This window comes from Neomonachus schauinslandi, chromosome 2 (assembly GCF_002201575.2).
Source record: "Neomonachus schauinslandi chromosome 2, ASM220157v2, whole genome shotgun sequence".
In the NCBI taxonomy this organism is placed as follows: Eukaryota; Metazoa; Chordata; class Mammalia; order Carnivora; family Phocidae; genus Neomonachus; species Neomonachus schauinslandi.
Window position 1 is genome coordinate 54,337,587 of NC_058404.1, and position 22,878 is coordinate 54,360,464.

At 34.8% G+C, this 22,878-nt stretch overlaps 2 protein-coding genes across 5 annotated transcripts in view; one reads left to right on the forward strand and one right to left on the reverse strand.

The window, feature by feature from the left end:
• Positions 1-479: 479 nt before the first annotated feature.
• Positions 480-21,560, reverse strand: CEP44 (centrosomal protein 44). Of its 4 annotated transcripts, none has more exons than XM_021698721.1 (13): positions 21,500-21,560; positions 20,152-20,260; positions 19,223-19,254; positions 14,314-14,452; positions 11,322-11,469; positions 10,051-10,197; positions 9,560-9,682; positions 6,560-6,730; positions 5,432-5,563; positions 4,436-4,511; positions 2,306-2,430; positions 2,012-2,049; positions 1,106-1,248 (listed from the first exon to the last, which is right to left on the reverse strand). In XM_021698721.1, exons 4-13 carry the CDS (start codon positions 14,400-14,402, stop codon positions 1,200-1,202), a joined length of 1,098 nt encoding a protein of 365 aa, XP_021554396.1. In that variant the 5' UTR covers positions 14,403-14,452; positions 19,223-19,254; positions 20,152-20,260; positions 21,500-21,560; the 3' UTR covers positions 1,106-1,199. The 4 variants fall into 4 exon arrangements, with proteins under 4 accessions (XP_021554397.1, XP_021554396.1, XP_021554394.1 ...); XM_021698719.1 differs by having other exon boundaries at positions 5,357-5,563; XM_021698722.1 differs by lacking the exon at positions 2,012-2,049 and having other exon boundaries at positions 480-1,248; positions 5,357-5,563.
• Positions 21,506-22,878, forward strand: part of FBXO8 (F-box protein 8) — a 47,888-nt gene continuing 46,515 nt past the window's right edge. Inside the window, exon 1 of the mRNA XM_021698723.2 lies at positions 21,506-22,334. The gene's annotated coding sequence lies outside the window, so the exon portion shown is untranslated. The remainder of the gene's footprint in view (positions 22,335-22,878) is intronic.

Sequence of the window (22,878 nt, forward strand, 5' to 3'; positions counted from 1 at the left end):
TTATAACTGTTAATATCTTGATTTTTATATTTTTTATAATAAAAAAAACCTAAGTGGGTTCATTAATTCTAGAAATATTTACTGAAATTCTACTAAATTTAAGCTTGTATGCTAACCTTAAAAATTCATAAATTTTAAAGTCTAATGAGTAAACGTGTTACAATACTAAAAATGCCTTATTTCTACAGAATTTAACATCAACTTTTAATGTTAGTTTCATGTGACAATATCAAATTACACAGAATATAAACAGATAATAAAATACAATCAGATGATCTAAATAATAATAAAAAAGAAAAAACACCTTTTTTCCTTCCAAATAATGGAATCAATTTTCTTAAAGATTACCCAGGGTTATTATTATATTTTTCATGTATAAAGTTAAAAAAAAGATCATTTGTCTAGTAACATATCTAGTAATTGAAAGTGAATTTCATTTTTCTCTTGATTTAACTTCATCTAAGACCTTTCTCTCTCTAGAAAAATATGTAACTTCCCATCACTTAAAAGAAAACAAAAACCATACTGTGTATCTTGTAATATTGGATGGCCACCATCTGTGTCTGTGCTGCTGATCTTAAAATGTGTTATGGAATAGAGCACTAAAATACTCAACACATTTTTCATGGTGAACTTTCTGACCTGTTGCTAAATACAAAAAGAAAATCATACCCTCACTCTTTTCAGTGTTAACTGAAAATGTATAACTCCTTTCTTATTAAACATAAAATTGTATTTTATTTAATTTTCAATGAGCATTTCTGCCTTTTCATTACAACATATTAGTCAGTACAGATGGCAAGATGGTGTGCATGAGAGCCTCCTGGGTACAATACACAAGTCCCAGTTGGAATGTTTCCAACAGGATGTAAACCATGGTCCACAAGTCTGTACTTTAAAAAACATATTACTTAGCACACTGCCAACAAATGTCAACACAAAAATACAGTGCTGTAATGACTTCACTCTGTAAAAGAAATGTACTGGCACATAAGTTTTCCTTAAAAAAGTAAAACAGAGTAAAGAAGTGTAATCATAGCATAAAAATAAGTATTTATTCAATATTGAAAAAACTCATATACCAAATGGAATTCAAATTCTTCATAAAAATATTGCAGTATATTAAAATTTATAGAGAATTCTTAAAATATACAACATGTACAGTAGCCAAAGGCCTAGAGAAGTTCACGCAGAAAATTCTATAACTGGTGATTTGGACATTTCAGTAACTCTGCGGTTTCTTCAAACCTGCAATACAACAAATAATATTAAGTAAAAAAAAAAGTTCATAATGAGGCATAGGATTTAAATGGCTGAAATTATGTTTCTGAACCTAAAATAAATTTCAGTATTTTTCTTATCTATAGGTATAAATAATAACTTAAGTAGATACTATGGCCAGAGGGGAGAAATTGCAACCAAAGTCAATTATGAGTCTTTAATTCTTAGAGTGTAAGTTATTTTAATAACTATGAAATTTCAAAACAATATAGTTCATTAAAGTAGTAGCCTGCATATTACTTACGCAAGTTCATTTCATATTTCCTTTTCATTGCTCTTTAATCATTTGTCGTTTCACATTTGTACAAGATACAAGTATCATTTTTAGTAGTGCTTTACCAATAACTGTCTGAAAGACTGGCAATATTTTAATAATACTTAAAATGTCTCCAAACCATCCACCAACATATATTATTTTGCTAAATCAGTAATCAAAAGTAGATAATACTCTTGATTAACTTTCAACCAAAAATATCTCTGCACTGTTTAATCCCACAATTAATTCCATTAACAATGTTTTACATCACTTGTTGGAAACCAAAACAGTGACTCATCTCACAAACACTTAACTGTAGGTGGATTTATTATCCACTAGAGTCCTGAAGGAAATTCCACACCTGATTGAGAGACCTTTAAGGTTTAAAACACATATGCACTTTCTATATATACTGTAATCCAATACAATTCCCTATAGAGAAATGAATTTCTGTTGCCCCTTTCTGTTACTTACATTTTTTTCATCCTTTCCATTTTCTGGATTGTTGTTTCCTTTAATTTAAAAAGCAACAAATTTAGGTGATTTCTCAAAGTAAACCATCATCAAAGATGGACCTTGAACATGTAAAACACACTCTAAAACACTGCATTAAGTACTATTTACTTATCATAAAGAATTTTTACGAGAGATTAAGATTTATAGTTTTGCTATTTTTCTTGCCAATGGCATCTCCAACTAAATCTAATGCTTGCTTGTTCTCCTGACCTTAGAAAGGAAATCATCTAAACAGTTGCCAGTTTTTCTTACCTCTGAATTCTCTTTCAAACCACAGTAACTACCAGTTGAGGTTCTGGGAGTTGAATCTGATGACACTGTACTATAACCAGAGGATAGAGGAATACTTGTTTGCCTCTCATCTTTGCTTTTTCTATCTGTGGAGAAATTCATTTTTAGGTTATCTTCCTTTCACAGTGGAGTCATATCTAAAAATTTTATGTATAAATTGAAGAAAAACAGATATTTTACTATGAAATGGCTACAGGTATAGATCCAGATAAATTTTTATTCTTTTAAGATAACAACCTAGACATAGAGATCTAGATGTTAAAAGTAGGCCAGTAAAAATGACAAAAGGTACTATTACCTTTATCACAGCAATCAATTGAATAAATAGACAAGTTCGTAAGTTTTAAGTATAAGCTACCGACTCAGGTATATTCCTTTCTTAAAGTGGTGGTAACTATTACTAACACTGACTATACTTTTTAAAAATCAAGAAACATTCTATCCTAAGTTAAAGTGTATGGAAAAAACAATGATTAAAATTCAGAGTTTACCGATTTCTTTTTTCCTAAAGAATTGAAAAAACTTCCAGTTCCAGTATGCTGATACCATTCATTCAACAAAATGATGGCAAATTTTTCCTACAACTCAATCAATTATAAACATCACAGATAAAACATGCTGCTATTAAATCATGCCCTATCTAGTAATTAACAATTACTGAACTGTAATTGAACACAAAAAATTTCATAAAAAATGAACATCATATGAAGCCACTTCATTACCGTGATGAAACAAAATAAGACCACTGTCATGTATGAATATGGACAGGGACACCATGTAAGCAGTAAACACACAAATGACCAGCTCTCCCAACTAACATGAGTGCTTCTTTTTTTCCACTGAAAATTTCAGCCCCCTTTTCATTCTTATCGGTCATCAAACTGTTCCTGCTTCCTGATAGCACCCAAACTAGAAGAACCATCACTTCTTTAATAAACTGTCTCCAAAATCACCCAACATAAACCCAATCCTTACAATAAAAGCCTCTTCTCACTGATTTTTTACCAAGACACAGAGATGCCTTACAGGCCCCCATGGAAACACATTTCTGATAAAAGGAAAAGAAATCACGGACTTCACAAAAACCATTCCCAACTTAATACAATCCTAAAGTCAGGTTGGTGAATTACTGCTCTCAACTTCCAAGTGAGATCAAACTCTGCTTCCATGTAGCATGTATATGTAAGGTGCAAAGTGTAAGAATTTATATATAAACTTGACTCTTTTAATTGATCACAGTTGGATGATAAACTCTGAGACCAGACATTTACCTTGTTCATAATCTATAAACCCATTTCAGATGGTAGCCTGTCTGCTCATCAGTCTAAGTCCTAGCACAGTGGCTTAAACTTGTATATGTGTTAGCTAAATGGGTTAAAGGTATGTTCTGTAATAATGTTAATAAAATTATAACCATGAAAATGCAAAAGCAAAGTTGGAAAAGGCAAGTTTTGTTTTGTTTTTTAAGATTTTATTTATTGTCAGAGAAAGAGAGAGAGCACAAGCAGGGAGAGCGGCAGCAATAGAGAGAAGCAGGCTCCCTGCTGAGCAAGGAGCCCCATGCAAGATTTGATCCCAGGATCCTGGGATCATGACCTGAGCCAAAGGTAGATGCTTAACAGACTGAGCCACCCAGGCATCCCAGGAAAAGGCAAGGTTTTGCAAATAGCAGGCATTCAATATTCTTTCACTATATAAAAAATTGAGCTCCACTATATACAGATATTGGATAGAAATACAGGCCTAATTTCTGTCTGCTAGACAGAACACAAGGTAAGATCTTAATCTCAAGGATCTCAGAGTTAAGCTTTAGAATTTGTTGAATAAATGAATGAATGATAAATGCAAAGAGGAAACATTTTACCAATCTGAAATGTGTAGTCTAATAAATTTAGTGCCCGAACCACTATGTCATGTAAGATATGTAAGCTGGCTTTTTTAGCAATCCTAGGCTTCAGTATGTTTAGGGGTTCTGCAGTTTCTAAAAAATAAGGCTTTGGAATATTAAAATAGTCAAATACCTATATAAGTCATCATCCTGAAAACTCCTTATCATACCACCAATACCACTGCCATAATATTAGAACTTACCAGGATTCAGAATATCCATGTCATTACTAGATTCATAGTCTTCATTTGTTTCACTGAAGTCTATATATTCATTATTCTGGAAGAATACAGATTAGTATTTAGAATAAAATGAAAAGAAAAATGTACTCGTTTTATATTCTTATTGTTAAGCATAAATATAAAGATGACATGATGAATGTTTAAACATTTTTAATTGAACCAGAAATTGAAATCCTAAGTAAATAAAAAAACAAATTTCTTAGATCTGACAAGGCCATGGCAAATTTGGTTAACCGTTTCTATGAAATTTATAATTTGATCAAAGTAAATGAGTGAAAACAGGAAGTCATGATTTTAATTTTTCCTGTCCATCTTTTCTTTTCCCTATAAAAATAGGCCATTTGTGCTATTAAAGAATATAACTTCAAGCTTCTCATAAAAATCAAACATTATCGGGTGCCTGAGTGGCTCAGTCAGTTGAGCGTCTGCCTTCAGCTCAGGTCATGATCCCAGGGTCCTGGGATCGGGTCCCGCATCGGGTTCAAGGCTCAGCAGGGAGTCTGCTTCTCCCTCTACCCTGCCCAGCCCTGATTTGTGTGTGCGTGTGCTCTCTCTCACAAAAATAAATAAATAAAACCTTAAAAAAAAAAAATCAAACATTATCTTACCTTATTTTAAATGTTCAGAACTGTTCAAGTATTAACAGCTCTAAAAGCTGAACCTAGAGAGTTTTGCCAGGTTATCTTAGTTGATAAAGAGAAAAACAATAACCACAACAGCAATAAAATAGGCTGGACCTAAATAGGACCTCATTTCAACTAAACATTTTCCCACTACCTTAATATTAACTTAATTCGCTTTTCTAAAAGAATATACACTTAACAATGAATGAAAACTTGATTGTATCTGAGATATCCTATAAATGTTAAGGAAAGATAATACCTTTTTAGACAAAAGCATTTCTGTTTCAAGAAGAGTGACACGACTTAGAAGATTAGTCCACGTTTTTTCATTTACCATCACTCTTCCTTTCATTTTTTCTTCCAAAGAGTCTAATCTACTCTCTACCAAAGTCAGTTTCTGAAGCTTTTCTTGGCATTGAGCAAGCATAGTCTGTAGTGCAGTAATCTCAGGATTAATTTTAATATCCTAAAATGAATAGAGAGGTTAAAAATTATATTACACGAACTGAAATTCCTTTAAAACTCAGTGTATCCCCATTTTCACTGCACTGTGTTATTTCAGTAGTTAACAACAGGCAGTATACCGTGAGAGTTGAGTGTGATCTGTAGAAGCAGAATGCTTGGACCCTAAAACTACCTCATCTGAGGTGTATGACCTTGGTGTCTCAATTTCCTTATATATTAAAAAAACAAACAAAAAACCCCCCAAAAAACCCCAGTACCTACTTTATGCGGTTCTTATGAGGATTAATTTGCATAAAGCTCTTAGAACAACACCTGGTGGTAAGAGAAAACTGTCACTAACTTTTTTGTAATAGCCCCTAGCACAAAGCTAAGAGGGAGTGACAAAGAAATGACAGTGCATTGAGACTGTTCAGTTTGCTATAAAAAGAAAATAACCTTCATGACCACGTGGTAGTTTTTATAAGGGACAACTGTATAATGTGATGTACAGAAGTTACAAGAAACAGAAGAAAGACAGAAAATGTTTAGCAGGAGCAGTACAGACTAGACACTCTAATAGGGTCCGTGGCAATAAAGTAATAGAAAAAGTATTCTAAGAGTGAGAAAGGGATGGCAAGGGCCCAAAAAGGAAAATGAAATGGCAGGAATGTAGTTTTTCCATTCATTAATGAAGGGAATAGAGAGTAGAGAACCCTGACTGTACAAAGAAGTGTATCTCCATCTCTCACCAGACTGTAAATTCCCTGAAGCAAAGTACTATCTCTTATCCATCTTTTTCTTACCCATAACACCTGGCCCAGTACCCTAAACATAAGCAGCAAATAATATCCATTGAATCCTATACAGTACACTTATTTATTCTTAAATAATGGTAACAAAGGTATTGTATTATGATAAATAATTCAAAAGGCCAGAGACATTCCAAAGTTTAGATGCTGAAGTAATCATGTACATCAAAGAAATACTGGCATCTGTTAAAGAAGTCCAAAATTCTTACTTGTTGTTCAGACTTGATTTCAGGGAACTTTATTTCAGGAATCTTTATTTCAGTCGTCTTTAAGTCACACACATCAAATGTTCCACTAACATCTGTTACGGTACTTATCGTATCTTCAGGAATGTTAACACCATCTTCGTTATACAGGTGACGGATCACCACAGCTTTTTTCTGCATAGAGAGAAATATGTCAGAGCTGCTTAATGGTTTCCTCATACAACTATTTTAAACATAGACATAGTAACTTTGCAGAAGAAATATCCATCTTCCCTTTAAGATTTACCAAAGTTTAAATAACATATTAAGGTATATATCAAACACTATTGATTAAACTGTTATTACTATTACTAATATTTTCTGTGATGAAATTGTTGTTCTGATTTTTAAAGCATTCTTATGTACTAGAAAAATTGAAATACCTATGCAATGATGTCTGGGATTTAATTCCTATTGTTTCAGATTTGGGGGGAAAGATGCTAGAAAAGTGGTTACAATACAGATGAAACAAGATTAAGAAGGGGTTGATACACTGCTGATGGGAACAGATACGTTTTTTTTTAAAGATTATTTATTTATTTATTTATTTGACAGAGAGAGAGAGAGCGAGAGAGAGCACAAGCAGGGGGAGCAGCAGACAGGGGGAGAAGCAGTCTCCCCGCTGAGCAGGAAGCCCGATGCAGGGCTCGATCCCAGAACCCTGGAATCATGACCCAAGCCCAAGGCAGATGCTTAACCAACTGAGCCACCCAGGCACCCCGGGAATGAGTACTTTTATAAATGTTTGGAACATTTCATAATAGGTTGCCACATAATTAACATATAATCAAGAACTGGCTCTGTGAGGAGGACCCATTACAATTTTTTTTCTAATAAAAAAGCCAGAAAATATTAGACCTTCAGCTAATAATTCAAACTTAATAATAACAAAGGGAAAGTCCTAAGAGTAAGGCATGAGGTCAAACCATGCATTCACACAAGACTCTTCTCTGCCTACTTCCTTTACTATAGACAGACTGCATATGCACTATAAATATGTCATATAATGTAAGATAGAATTCACAAATCACACTCTATAGAAGGTACTGGGAAAAGAGACCATTGGCTTTAGTATTGACTCAATCTCTGCCTATAAAGTACTGACTCCAACTTTTCTAAGTTGGAAAGGTTATTTATTTCCAACTTTTCTAAGTTGGAATACTTTATTTATTTTTTAAGATTTTATTTATTTACTTGACAGAGAGACAGTGAGAGAGGGAACATAAGCAGGGGGAGGGGAGAGGGAGAAGCAGGCTTCCCGCGGAGCAGGGAGCCCAATGCAGGGTTCGATCCCAGGACCCTGAGATCATGACCCAAGCCGAAGGCAGTTTCTTAACTGAGCCACCCAGGCGCCCCATAAGTTGGAATACTTTTAAAAGTCACTCAAATTTCTGAAAAGATCTGGTGTCATTGATTAAATTTTGATTAATAACAAAGAATACTTGTTTTAAGAAAACTAAAAACAAATTTAGGGTGCCTGGGTGGCTCAGTCCTTAAGTGCCTGCCTTCGGCTCAGGTCATGATCTCAGGGTCCTGGGATCGAGTCCCACGTCGGGTTCCCTGCTCAGTGGGCAGTCTGCTGCTCCTTCTATCCCTCCCCCCTCCCACCCACTCTCTCTCTCTCATTCTCTCTTTCTCTCTCTCAGATAAATAAAAAATCTTAAAAAAATAAAAAGTTTAATGCCTTGAAATTTTGCACCTTATTAGGACAATTTAGATTATTACTCAGCACCAAAACTGAAATAGAAGATTGAAAAATATATTTAGCATATAAATAATATTTAGTTATACTAGTTATAATAATTATTATAACTAATATATTATATAATACTGTATATTATAATATATATCATACAACTAATATATTATATTAGTTATAATAATAGCTCATATTTAGTAAGTGCTTACAATGCCTGTGCTAAGCACAGGAAGGTTACAAAAAAGCAGTATAAGAAAATTCCTGTTTATATAAATTCGAGTTGGGGAAGGATACTGTATATAAACCACTTAGAAATTAGAAAATAAAATTGTGTAAAACTAACAAGTTAGGTAAGTTAGAGATTCAAGTGTACAAGAAGTATGGGCACTTATTCAGAAACCATGTATCTTTTAATTCCTTTTCTTATTGCTCTTATTACCTGCAGCAAAACAGTTATATTAAAAAAAGTAATTAACATTTCCCCTTCAGTAAAATGTTAACTTTTTTATAAGCACATAAAAGTATCTCTTTAATAGATTCTATTAATACAACTCATGCAGTTTGGACTGGGGAGAAATAATTCTCTAGATTTTACTTCAGCCAGAAACTATTCATATCTTTTATCTAATGACACCTTATTTATCTGATATGCTATCTTTTGATCTCAGAAATGGTTTGCCCAAAGTGGAACACAGCTGCAAATATACTAATTGTTATAAAGTAATATTTTGCCCTCAATGTCTCTTGGAGATAGAAACGCTATCTCTAAATGCACTGGACTCATTCAGCCACTAGTATTCCAAGGAGACAGGGTAGGTAAGATATTTATTAACAAAGAGAAAATATTCAAAAACCTACCCCAAAACCAGATTATAGGTTTAAGGACTATCAATCACTGGATAATATACCCTATCACTATAGCTAATGGAATGCTCTTCATACATTCCCATGTTTTAGAAAGACTAGATACATTAGAGTACATGTCAAGACCACATAATACAGCGTTTCCAAATCACTGTGTTCTACCTGGGAAGTGAGGCAGAAGTAGGGATTAGAAACATAAAGAGAAAAATTGTTCAATTTTACATTTCTATCTTCTTAAAATGTGAGGACTGTCCGCCAGATAATATAGTATACATTGTTAAAAATCCTTATGCTATATCTGACTAAAATGTTTTACTAGCTACTAGTCAGAAAAGTGAAACTTGTACATTAATTAGGTAGATAATTCTTAGCACTGACACATTTTCTTTGTATTTTCTTACCTTTCCTGAAGTCATAAACCTGCCAGTGATGTCAATGCCAACAGGTTCTGTGGATGTTTTCTCAGTGCTTGAAGAAGGTTCTGACTTAACTGAACTGATTTTCTTTCTTTGTTGTGATGGAATCTTAAAAAAAAAAAGTATTAAGACTTAATTTTACGTGAAAGCTGACATATTTAAATTATATAATTTAAATTTTCATATATGAAATACAACTGCCAAATGGTAAGAACCTAATGAGACATGTCTTTTGAAAACTAAAGAAGTGAGGAAAATGTGTTATGTTTGAACTGTTAGCTTAGGACTAGTAGCTCAAAGTCACAAATGTGTGAAAACAAGTGACCAGTATTTAAAAGAAACATCAGGTATATGGTTACCCAAATCTGTGAACAATGCAGTAATTGTATTTCTGTGTTAGTCTATCTAGGGTATTGACTTTCTATGTTAAGATGCTGGGCCACTTGGAATAAGTTAACATCAATTAATAAAATTACCTTCTCAAGACCACTCAATTCCTTGTGCTTTTTCATCACACAATTCAAAATATCACAAACAATTTGGATTTTCCATTCTGCAAATCCACATTGGAGAAACTGCTTTTTTGTCAAGATAGGTTTATAATTAAATTGATCACGAAGAAGCTGTAAAGAGGGAATAGATCAAAATCCAAAATGATAAATGGCCACCTGTTCAGGAACGTAGTAACATCTCTGAGAGGAGAAGGAGGATCATGCCAGTAGATTAAAGGCACTAAAGAGATTCATAGGAGTGGTGTGAGTCATGACCAGGTAGGAGAGGTATTCACGTAGAAAACAGCTAGGTAGGAAGTAGCAGAGAATAGATGGCTGTCTAAGGAGATGAAAAAATATAGCCAATGATCAAAAAGTTCAAACATCCTCATTGGTACTAGAAAAAATCCTTAACTTACTAGATAATAAAGAATACCATACCAGATGTCAGAAAACCATAATTTATTTAATTCTTACACGACATGATTTATTAGATAAGTCAGTAGTCCTCTGAGTTTCAGTATCTCATTTGTAAATGAGAGAAATAGACTAACTAGACCAGCAATTTTCAAAGCCTATATTATAAAATCCTAGGATTTCTTAGAAGTGCTTCTTAGGTTTCCATGGAAGCTTGCTGGGGTTAGAGGCAAAGACAGGGAAGATTAAACAGACTCTATACACATAAAAGCTCCCATTTCATCAAATGTAATTTACTACTTAAAAAAAAAACTGATTTGATAAATGGGTTTTACTATTTTAACAGTGAGAAAACCAGTGCTTGAGTAAAAATTAACGATAATCTGGAGGTATTCTTTAATCTTATGAGATGAAGTTCAGTATACACAGAGTACAAATGTAGATACTGGAGTAGATATAAGACATGGTCCGAGACCTCAAGGAACATAAAATCTCAAAGTTTTAGTTCCCTCTAATTAAATTAATCACAATTCTATAAACCACAAACTACTCAAAGTCACATTTCTAACTTCTGCCAACATGCCAAATTATACTGAAATTTGATATAAAAAGAGCAAATGGTAACCAATGACATTTTTACCAACTGCCACTTATTAGATTATAAAACATAAAGGGAGCTTAAATTATCTTGATTATAATAGGGACTGCATCTAAATGAGAAATGCATATGAAAATACTGTCAACTATATGTGTTGCACATATATAAGGGGTTATTATAAAACATTACTCTTAAAAATCATCCAATGACTTCTGAAATTATTTCATAAATTCAAAAATACCTTATAGACGGTATCTATAAAGCGCAAGTCATTCTTCGCTATGAGCTCTATATTGGATTCCATCAGAAGTTCTGCTACATAAGGTGAATATGAGGTAAGGGAATAACTAATGATGGGCAAGGATGCTGCTGTATCTCCCTTTACCAAACTGTTTGGGAGAAAAAGAAAAGGATATTTAATGAGCATAATTACACAAAGTTAGATAAGAAAGGCAATATAAAATATGATGTCAATAATTTTGTAAATTAACACTCCAGCCAAATAATTAGGAGATAAAACCCTCTAGATTCCATCCCCTACTCTAACTCAGTATAGCCAAATTACTATGAAATAAGTTTATTTTCCAGAACAGTTAGCTCTTTAGTAACAGTACAGTCTATTCACCACAGTATTTGAATTTCCAAAGCTTAGTCTTATTTGATCAGTCCATTTTCTCTAAACAAATGTACCACCTTATAGTGCTTGAGTACACTTTATGGTTTTGCAAACCCTTTTTACATTACCTCATTTGCTCTTTACAATAAACCTGCGAAGGTAAAATATCATGAATTCTACGTTACAGAGGGGAAAATAGGGCTGGAAAAGGCATCTACGGTAACTGGGCTTATCAGTTTGCAATCTTCCACTTGTATCAAGTTCAGTAGAAATCTGTGTCTTAGTAGAGTATGCTAATTCCCCCAGTCTAGAAAGGTATCCCATTCTTTTCTGCCTGTTATTCACTCTTATAAATTATTTGGCAAGCGACGCCTGGGTGGCTCAGTCAGTTAAGCGTCTGCCTTTGGCTCAGGTCATGATCCCAGGGTCCTGGGATCGAGTCCCACTTCAGCTTCCCTACTCAGTGGGGAGCCTGCCGCTCCCCCTGTTTGTGCTCTCTCTCTGACAAATAAATAAAATCTTTAAAAAAAAAAAAGAACTCTCAAAATAAATAAATAAATAATTTGGCAACTCTCAAGCCTTCCAGGAAGCCATCCTCAATTTTCTGATCCACACTGATCTCTTACAGAATGAGTCTCAGGGCATTCAGTGTCTGGTGCCTCATGCTCTGTCCTGTACTGTTTTCTACTTGTCTACACATATGGACCTTATTTTCTCAATGTGAAGTATCTTCACTGATTCTCCCACAACAAAGCAAGGAGGTATTTGTTCAATTAGCCAGTTATACGTGTTCAACTGACATAAAAATGCACTTACAGAAAACATTTGTTTTCCACAAAATTCAAGACATACATAAATTTCCCCATCCTCACCCCAATTTTTTTTTAAAAGGCAGAGAACAAGTATATAATGCTAGAATTACATTTTATTTAAGGACAAATATAAATTGTTTCTTCTATATTTATGGGTACAGTAATACTCTACCCAGTGAGAAAACTGTTCTGGCAACCTTGTCCATTAATTCAAAACAGGAAATGAAAACAATACTTTTGAACAGCAAAATCTGTCCATTTTATGCACATTCTGACTAGAAGACAGCCGGGGTCAACATTTAATACCTCTTGTTTTAATTTAAAAATCTTGATTATCTAGTTTCTAGGGACTTTGATTAGAAATAGTAATAAAACAGATATTATAAACTGGCACACTGACACAAAAGGGAGATGCTGAAAAAAGGTTAAAAATGGATAAGAAATATAAGAATCAAAATATGTGTGGGGGGAGTGTGTATGTGGGTGAGGGGGGTAACCTGAATAAGCAGCAGCAAGTAGTGTTACTTATTTCAATAGACCCTGCAGAGTGCTATGTTGTGAAATAGTCTGAAAATTACTGTTCTTAATGATACTCTTCAGTCAGTTAGAAAATCAAATGTTTAGATTCCAAACTCAAAAGACAGGAGAATAATCGGTATATTTTCCAAGTATTCCTATCCAGAATGTATCTTAAAATGATGCTTCAAGTAGTAAGAAGAAAATGTGGCTATTCAAACTGGTTAAGTCCCAGCAAGACAAGAAAGTAGAGATGTCCCTGTTGTAAGCAAGCAGGATGATTGGTACATGCTGTGGAGCACCTTCTGATTCTCACACAGAAGGCCTGGAATCGGTCATTAGAGCTCAGGTTTCTCCCACGGTCCTCACTATCCTTTCATTTTGCCATCCCTTGGGGTTACAGATCTCCCTACAGTCCATCCACACGTGTATGTAAAGCACATCCCTAGAACATCCACTCTTACATGTCATGCACATTATTCCAGGATTCTCTTTTTTTACTCTTTAACCAAGTTTTACTCTACTACTTGAACATATAGCTAATCTGGACTTGTCCCTTGATGCTTACTCATTGAATAAATGTCTAGTTAGCTATTAACATGTGCCAGGCTCAATTCTAGATGTGAGGATATTGCAATGAACAAAACAAAGTACCAGTCTTCAGCTTATATTCTAGTGGGGAATACTTTCAATGAATAATCCCAGGTAAGAAGAAAAAAAAATATTAAGGGATAGAAGATGAGAAGGGTACCATATTTAGATTAGCATGAATGCAGAAGAAATGCATGTTGCTACATACTACAAAGCCAGTCAGTCCTATTTGGAAAGTGAAAACTACAGTGAAAGGTTCAAGTGGGGTCTATCAAATGAGTTAGCTTAATAACAATCTTTGCACATGGTGTAAGTTGTCATAAGAAGCCCATTAACTAGAATCTTCCACATCAAAAATACCATCTAACTGAATGTGAGAGGATAGCAAATTATATAATTAATGAGATCCATTATACTTCAATGAGTTAAAAAGTTGTATAGAAACCATATCTGGTACAGATGTATATTGTGGTTCTACTTCTAAAAGGTGTTTTAAACCTCAAGTTAGAATTTTTCATTGATTCATACTTATAAAAAAACTCCTGTAATTCCCTGCCTTCTAAAATATTTAATCATTTCAAGGAAAATTTTAAAACAACCCAGGTAAAATTTGTCTCTATTTACATACACCCCCAATGTTAAATCTTACCTCAAATAATTATCAAAAAGAAAACAAATAAGTTTGATACAGAGCTTACCCAACACAATCCACCTCTTGAGGATAATTTAGTGAGCGAAGCACTTGTTCTAGGTTCCGTAAGCTTCTTTTTAAGTCACCTGTTGCCATTATTTAACATTACATTCAGCTCCAGCTTTTGAAATAATCTAATTTTTCACCTAAAAATAAAAATCCATAAAACACTGGTTAAGTCAATTTCTGACTTTATTTTGTTCACATCTCTTACAGGCACTAAACATATTTATCTTATCTTAGCTATTTCTGTGCTAACTTATCTTCCCTACTGGTCCAGTACGATCGTCTATCTACAGTATATTCCCAAATATAAGATATGCTTTTTCCCCCAAATACTTCCCTTACCAAAAAAAATGTTTGCCTTATGTTCATATTCTTACAATGTGTCTCATGATATTCTCCCAAATTGTTTATTCTGAACAAAGTACCATTTGGGAAGAGAAATCAACCTGAAATAATCTCCATCAATGACTATTTTAGATGCTTATAATGGTTACATAATAAACTCAGTAAAAAAATGGAGACAAAGGAATTTATTACAGATTTCCAGGGCTTTGACCTCATAGTTGCCAAAAAGATGCTTTGCTTAAAAAATAAAAATAGATGAGTTAAAAAAAATTTAGGATTTGGCTTGTAAAATATGGTGGATTAAGTTCATGTTATCTTTATTTCTTTTGTTTTAAACATCACTAAAATGAAAGTAAATGATTAAAAACCATATATACTCACCAGGGCAAAATGAATTAGAGGGGATTCCACATGACAGGAGAAGTATCAACAAAAGTTTGGAAGATGGAAAGCAGATGAATAAGTGAAAACCAACCTAGCAGAGCAGAGACAGGCTAATTTTATCTGCCCATTTAAGAGGAAACAAACAGCAGCAAGATAAGTTCAGAAATGAGGGGCCCTTAATGCTTATGAAAGGCTAAGGGGTAAGACCAAGGGGGCTGAAATACGGATGATTATTCGAAAGTCCATGTAAGGAGCTACTAAACCCTAGATTTTTACTTTCCCTCCCCCCTCACCCTCTCCCACATATTTTGTTCAGCTAGGCAACTACCTCTCTGCATCCCCAGGTTTACCAATGAGTTTTTAGATAATATCAGAGCACAATCAATAAATTTTTAAATAAGCTGTACATCATTAAAATTTAAAACTTCTTTTCTAAAAAGACACTGTTAAAAGAATGAAAAGATAGTTCACAGACCGGGAGAGAATATTTACAAAACACATTGAATAAAAGACTTGTTCCCAAAATAGACAAAGAACTCTTATAAAAGAAAAAAAAAAAAACAAAAAACCCAGCCAATTAAGAAATAGGCAAAACATCTGAACATTCATCTCACCAAAAAAGACATACAGATGACAACAATCATATAAGATGCTCAGTATTACATATCATTAGGTGATTGCAAATTTAAAAAAAGAGAGAGAGATACCACTACAGACCTATTATAATGGCTAGAATCCAAAAAACTAATTATACCAAATATATATGGGATATGGAACAACAGAAACTCTTACTTATTGCTGGAAGAAATGTAAATGGTATAATCATTTTGCAGGACAGTTTAGCAGATACAAAGCTAAACAGTCTTACCATACAATCAGCAATCATGCTAACAAGGTATGTACATATACTATCTTGCACACGAATGTTTATAGGAGCTCTATTCATATCGTCAAAAAGTGAAAGCAACCAAAATGTCCTTCAGTAGGTGAATGGATGAAAAAAATCGTGGTACATACATACAACAGGATATTTAGTCAGCAACAAGAAAATGAGCAGCAACAAAAAGACATGGATGGACCTTATTGCATCTTCCTAAGTGAAAGAAACCAGTCTGAAAAGGCTACATACTGTATGATTTTAATTATATGACATTCTGGAAAAAGCAAAACTGTAGTGACAGTGAAAACAACAGAGATCAGTGGTTAAACAAGGACTCAGAGGGAAGGAGAAGAGAGGGTTGAATAAGTAAATGTAGGGAAATCTTTTAGGGTAGTGAAAGTATTCTGTATGATACTGTAGTGGTAGATACATGACAGTATGCATTTGTCAAAACCCATAAAACTGGATAGCACAAAGAGAACCCTAAGGTATGCAACCTTTAAAAAACCCATTTAGAAGCTGGGAAACCCCAGGACAGAATGCAGACTGTGACAACAGAATCTAACTGTATTACCAGTGTGTGAAACAACCTCATAGAAGCGGATGGGTGGACAAGGTGCTAAGTAACTTTGTAAATGAGTGCAATATCCTTGCATATAAACACTGTACCCTAGTTTATAAAGTTGTTTCCCAGGTACTTATGAATTAATTAATTCTGATACTTCTATGCATACACACTGGAATTGAACAATTAAGTAAACATATGGCAGAACAGAAGTCGAAGTTTCTTACTGCTAGAGTGGGAATTTATAGAAGAGTAAGGAGAGGAGACTAGCATGAGCCATGCCTGCCTAATCGATCAGAGTTAGAAAATTCCAGGATGAAGTCATGTTCAGCTTAATATAGATAAAGATAGTTATATACTGAAGGATTTCTAGATATGTGTATATAGACAGCTAGTATACATGTATTTCCTTTCTCTGCCAGCTGAAAGTGATTAAAAAAAACAACAACACCTCAGCAGTAAAGAGCACACCTCACATTCAGATCTTAGTGTGTATAATGTTCTCCAATAAAAGAAACCAGGACTCCCTGTAGAAATGGTTAAATTCTAAGACTGGAACAGAACATATACAAGATGAGCCTGAAGTATTACATAGTTCCAGAAAGTGAGAAAGTACACACACAAACCAATCCCAAAGTGATGGGGTATGTCAATAGGACATAGAAGACAAATGAAAAAGTTCCCAATGGTCAAAGGCAAAACTACCTGAACAACAAAATTAATTTAATACTATTGGATTATAATCCAAAGTATAAGCAAAACAAAAAATGAATTACTATAATTCAGTGCATTAACAAATAAAGGAGAAAATGTTATCATTTCAATACATTTCATAAAATTCAACATTCATTCGTAATATAATTCTTAGAACATTAGAAATAGAAGGGAACTGTGTACATTTGATGAAGGATATCTACAAAAAAAAAAAAAAAAAAACCTACTGCAAACATCATACTTCAAAATAACAGAAGCTTTGTTCCTGAGACTGGGAATGAATCTTGTTCCCTCATCATTTCTCTTCAACATTGTACTACAGGTCATAGACAGCACAAAAATGCAAGAAGAAGAAATAAAAGGAATAAACACTAAAAAGGAAAAAATAAAATTGTCCTAATTCACAGATGACGTAATTGTATATAAGAGTCCAAAAAAAATAAGTGAATTTAGCAAGGTTGCTGCTGGGTAGAAGGCCAGTACATAAAAACCAGTTGTATTTCTCTGTATCCCTCAAGTAATTATACAATTTTTAAAACAAACTTTCTATGTATAAACCAAGTAGCCTCAAAAGTATCATAAACATGTGAATAAATCTAGAAAAGATGTATAAGACCTCAAAACAAAAAACCCTAAAACTTTATTGAGATGTATTAAAGAAGCCCTAAATAGAAAAAGTATACAACTTGTTTAAGAATTGGAAGACTCAAAAAATTGATCCACAGATTCAATGAATTCCCCCCACCCCCCCAAAAAAAAATCTCTCAAGGTTTTTTTTTTTTTGATGGAAATTGACAGGCTGATTCGAAAATGTATCCAGAAATGCAAAAGATAAAGGATAACTAACACAATCTTGATAAAAATCAAAATTGGAAGATTTAACCACTGGATATCAAGACTCATTATAAAATTACATTTGGAATTAATGAAAATATGTACAAATAGAACAATGGAACAGAAGAGTCCAGAAAAAGACCATGCATATATTGACGCTAGATTTATGACAAAGTTGACGCTGAGTAGCCCTGGAGAAAGGATGGTGTTTTTCAATAAATGGTACCATGTCAACTTAATATCCAGATACAATAAATAAATCTTCACCCCTTGATGTAAATGGTACCTCACATCTTTTACCAAATTAATTCCAGGTTTATTGAAGACCTAAACATAAAATGTAAGACAACCAGGCTTGCTGGAGATCATAGAGGAGAATATCTTTGATCTTCAGGTAGAGAAAGATTTCTTACCTTATGACTGTTAAAATGAACCACCTTAAAATTAGCAACTCTGTTCATCAAAAGACACCTTCAAGAGAGTGGAAAGATAAACCACTGAGAGAAAATGATGCTGTTGATCTATAAAACCAACAAAAAGATTCATATCTAGAATATGTAAAGAATTTCCTTCAAAGCAATAAGAAAAGGAAAAACAATAGAAAACGGGAAAGAGACCTGAACAAGAACTTTACGGAAGAGTAAGCAAGTGAAAAGATATTCAATCTTATTTATCATTAGGAAATTCCAAAGTAAACCCAAAATGTGAAACTCACACAATGCTCTGGAAGGGTAAATTAGTACAATTACTTTAGAAAACTTTATGGCGTTATCTACTAAAGTTGACATATAAAGGGCCTACGAAATAGGAATACAACTCCAGAGAATATATGTACGAAACAGAGTATGGTATGTACATGTGCACCAAAAGACAGGAACAATATTTGAGATTTTAAATAAAATAGTTCATTTTTTAAATTCCAAAGAAAATACCATGGCATTATATTTTTAAATGACTCATTGTATGGTGTAGGTCTTTTATTAAATTCTCGAGATTATTCCCCAAAGAGGTTCATATAATAAATACTGACAGGTAAATAAATGGTTAAGAATCTTTGCTAGAAAGAGCTAAAAGGCTTCTAAACTATAAGTCTAGTCAATCAGTAAGGCAAGCCCAATAACACACTTAAAAGAGATCTATTTGTAACTGTTCATGGACACCTCATAGAAGGAAAATATGTAACAATACCTTGAATAATGAATCCTCTGGGAACGAAGCTCCTTTAAAATGAAGTCATTGACATTAAAAACAAAACAGAACAATTCATAAATCAGGTAGAGTTAGTATAATCTTTTCCCCCAGTCAACATTCTAGTAGTTGCCCAGGATACAAAATTAACTCCTTACACACTTTCTCTGTATTTATGCATAACTAGAGGTAATAAGGTCAGCAATTTGCAAAATCCTAAATTTAGTAGGCTTTCTATTTTAAGCCCCTAGCTACTGAATTCTGCTTCCCCCTCTCTTTAGGAACACAGTATCTTCCTGTTCCAAGACTCCTCTCTTTTAGCAACATGGTAAAGAACAGGTTATTGAGTATAATTTATATATTCATGCACAGATTTTAGTATTTTTCCATTAATCAATTACTTCTAAATATTTACATTTTTAGGCAGAGGGAATTTCAGGTACTGCCAAATGGGAGATAACTAGAAAAAGAGGAAGTGATCCTGAAATCACGTTATACAAAATATTGGCCAAGATATTAAGCCTTATTTAACACCTTTCAGGATGACTAGGGGAGAGATGGACATAGGGAAGCAGTAAGAAAGGACTTCCCAAGACCAGCCTTTACTTTCCTGGGAAAGATGAAGTGGGAACTAATCTGGTTGTAACTGCAAAAAAATGTATTCTTAGGTACTGCCACTGGCCAATGTAGTATTGTATTAAGTTCCAGACCCACCTATCTTAATATGATTCTTCTAGGGTACCTTTTCCTCCTAAGACATTCTAAAACTTTAATATAAATTGTATCTCCCTCCACAAACTTTGTTTAATTCTTCCAAATGTATATTCCATGTTTCTAGTACATGTAATTTTGTTTTATTTAACACTTTATGGTATCTTTCCTTTCCCTGAAGTCCTGAAACATATATCAATGTCTCATATTATTTCTACCTCTGATAATGGACTTTCTGACAACAAAGTATGTCCTTGGAACACATCCTCTTCAGTATCAGCAGAATAAGTATTTTGGAGAAGAGTAAGATACAAGTACAGGTTGGATCTGTAGGTGAAGGAGATAATAAAACAGGACAGAAAAAATAAAGGGATAAATAAAAGTGAGAATTGTACAAAAAATGGCAGCTACTGTTCTACATTTTCATGAAAGACTTTGCTAAATCTACTATAAAAGTGAAAAACACTAAGACATTAAAAGAAGACAATCTACAAGTTATGCACATTTTAGCACAGTACTTTAAGAAATGAAAAAATAACTTATATTTTAAAAATGATTAATGTTTTCACTTTTAACCCTTATCAAAAGAAATTAAGAGAAAGGAGTCATTACTCTGCTTGTAGCATAGTTTCAACCATTAAGATGGACTCAATACTGCTTCCTAGCATCCTCTCTGGAGTTCTCTCTGCAAGTCAGACCTGTTCGACTAAACTTATTGGGGGAGATGTAGTGAAAAAGGTATACAGTAGCAGTTTATGATTTTTTTTTTGCAGTTTATGATTTTTAATCTAGCTCAATCTCATTGCGATTAGAGGTCTTAAAGGATGCCTCTGAATGGACTGCCATTGAACTGAGAGTGATTTTTCTTCAGAATGAAGCAAGTACACTGACTTTAATTATTACGGTCCATGGCTAAGAGTTTGTGACGTATCTTGCAACACTACATATTATTTAAAAACCGTGTATCAAAAATAGAGTAGATATGAGGTAAAATTAAGTTTATGAAATTTTCTCAAAAGATATTAGCGGAAATACTGCTCTAAGAGATAGGTAGAAAGGTCTGTAAAAGGGAAAACACAGAAAATTGGGGAGAAAAAGGGGGTATGGGACAAGAATAGAGCTCAGTAGGACTGCTGTGTTCACCTAAAACTGCTCACAAATACAAAATATTCGTGGATAATTTTAGAAAAATAGTCCTGTGTACCTATAATTTCGGAATCAAAATGCCAAGATTGATTTTTTTCGCAGCGAGGGGAAAAAAAAGTAAGTTGTCTAGAAGGTAGAGAAATACGGAAACCCAAGGAAAGGCAAGCAAGGAAAACTCACTACTTTCACCCCTTCCTTCTAGTCAGCGTTTCGGAGTAGGATCTTTCCTTAGCTCATAGGTTCCAACTGAAGGAAATCAGTCTGTAACTTCCCAACCCTACCCCTAAACTGAGAGAATTCGCTGCCACGATTCTTCTTATTTCGCTGTTTATCATAAGGCTGTACCAGCTGGGTATATAGGCAAGGCAATATCTAGGACTCCCCTCCCTCCATTTGATTTAAAAGGATGAAAAGGCAGACCTGGTCATCCGCTCCCGCCCGTGGTCTCGGTAAGGGCAGCGTGGAGAGGCTTCCCCTGCTTAATCTGGGGCGCACTCTCAGCAGCCTCCCCAGCAGCCGCCAAGCAAAGAAGAGGGCCCCGAAGGCCTCTGGCCCCGCACAGCAGGGAGAGGGGGAGGTAGCATATGCGACCAGAGATAGCCACCGGGACCCAGCCTTCAGCAGCGAGTCACTGCAACCGGATGCTTGCACCTGGGCGCACCCCTCGAGTCGACCGTTTGTATTTAAACAGTGGGTCGAAGCCCGCCACGCGTCGCGGGAAGACCTTACAAGCTGCCGGCTCCTCGGTGCTTCACGATTCCTCGCTGCAGATTCCGCACCACGTTTGTCCAGACCACTGTGGAGACTGACTCTGCGGAGAGGTTTTTCAACGGCCTGTCCGATCCCAAGTTGCAGAATAAAAGTTTGTCTAGTGTTGATGTTTAGAGTGGCTCGGGGTGCTATGTGAGAAACAGGGAATCTATAGCGAATCGTAAACACAGGAAATAAAAATGCTTCTTCTCTAAGGCTTAGAACCCTAACGTCACTTCCGGCAACAATAGGAAACGTCAAAAGTCGGACAGTCGGCGGCTCTGGCTGCCGCAGCTTGACGTGCGCTCAGTTCAGAGGGATCCTGTGCTGCTTCTGGTATTCTCACTGCTGATACCTCCACCGGCGTGAACAAGTAAAAGTTTGAACCGGCTTCTCCATGGCCTGGGCACCAGTTCCTGGCTGAGCCTTTTTTTTTTTTTTTACTAAAAGCCCCCGCCCAGAGGCCGATTCGTCGCGGCGGCGGTGGGGATCGCAGGTCGCTCAGGTACAAGAGATTTCAGAGCTCTTGCCTCTTTTCTCTGCATACCCTTTTCTTCTCGAAAATAAAGACAACCGGTGTTTGCCAGTTGGCAGAAACTTGCCAACCAGCAAGACTTTGGGACCAATGGCAGTGCAGAACACTTTGAGTGACAGCTGTAATGGCTTGTTAAAATGTGGAATCTGTATCAGGAGGCGGGAGTAGGTGTGTTCCTTGTGTTTCTAGGCCATGGAGTATCTAGGTTAACTTGGGACCCCAGGTGGTGTCCTAGCCTCATTATGGAATAAAGACGAGAAATGGCAAAGATTACTCTTTTCTAGCCCAAGTGTTGCTTTTCAAGTAGAGTGTTTTCTTGATGCATAGGCAGTTTTCAGTTCTTTACTTACTTTTCAGTAATATGAATGCAAACACTTAAGGACATGATGGCTTTGCCAGGTGCTTCAGCCATCAAACTTGTGTTAGAAATTTGGCAAATTCTTAATTTGTCTCTTGTTTGTTTCTTTGTAACTGGTCTCTGCTCTCTTCTATGTCGGGTGTTCCAATTAAATAT

Bases quoted from the DNA above. Each gene is read 5' to 3' on its own strand.
- CEP44 (XM_021698719.1), bottom strand. From the start codon at position 14,402: ATGGCAACAGGTGACTTAAAAAGAAGCTTACGGAACCTAGAACAAGTG. The intron at 11,470-14,313 runs GTAAGCTCTGTA...TCTCCCAAACAG, and splicing joins CAAGAGGTGGATTGTGTTGG to TTTGGTAAAGGGAGATACAG. The intron at 2,431-4,435 runs GTAAGTTCTAAT...ATTTCTCCACAG, and splicing joins CATGGATATTCTGAATCCTG to ATAGAAAAAGCAAAGATGAG.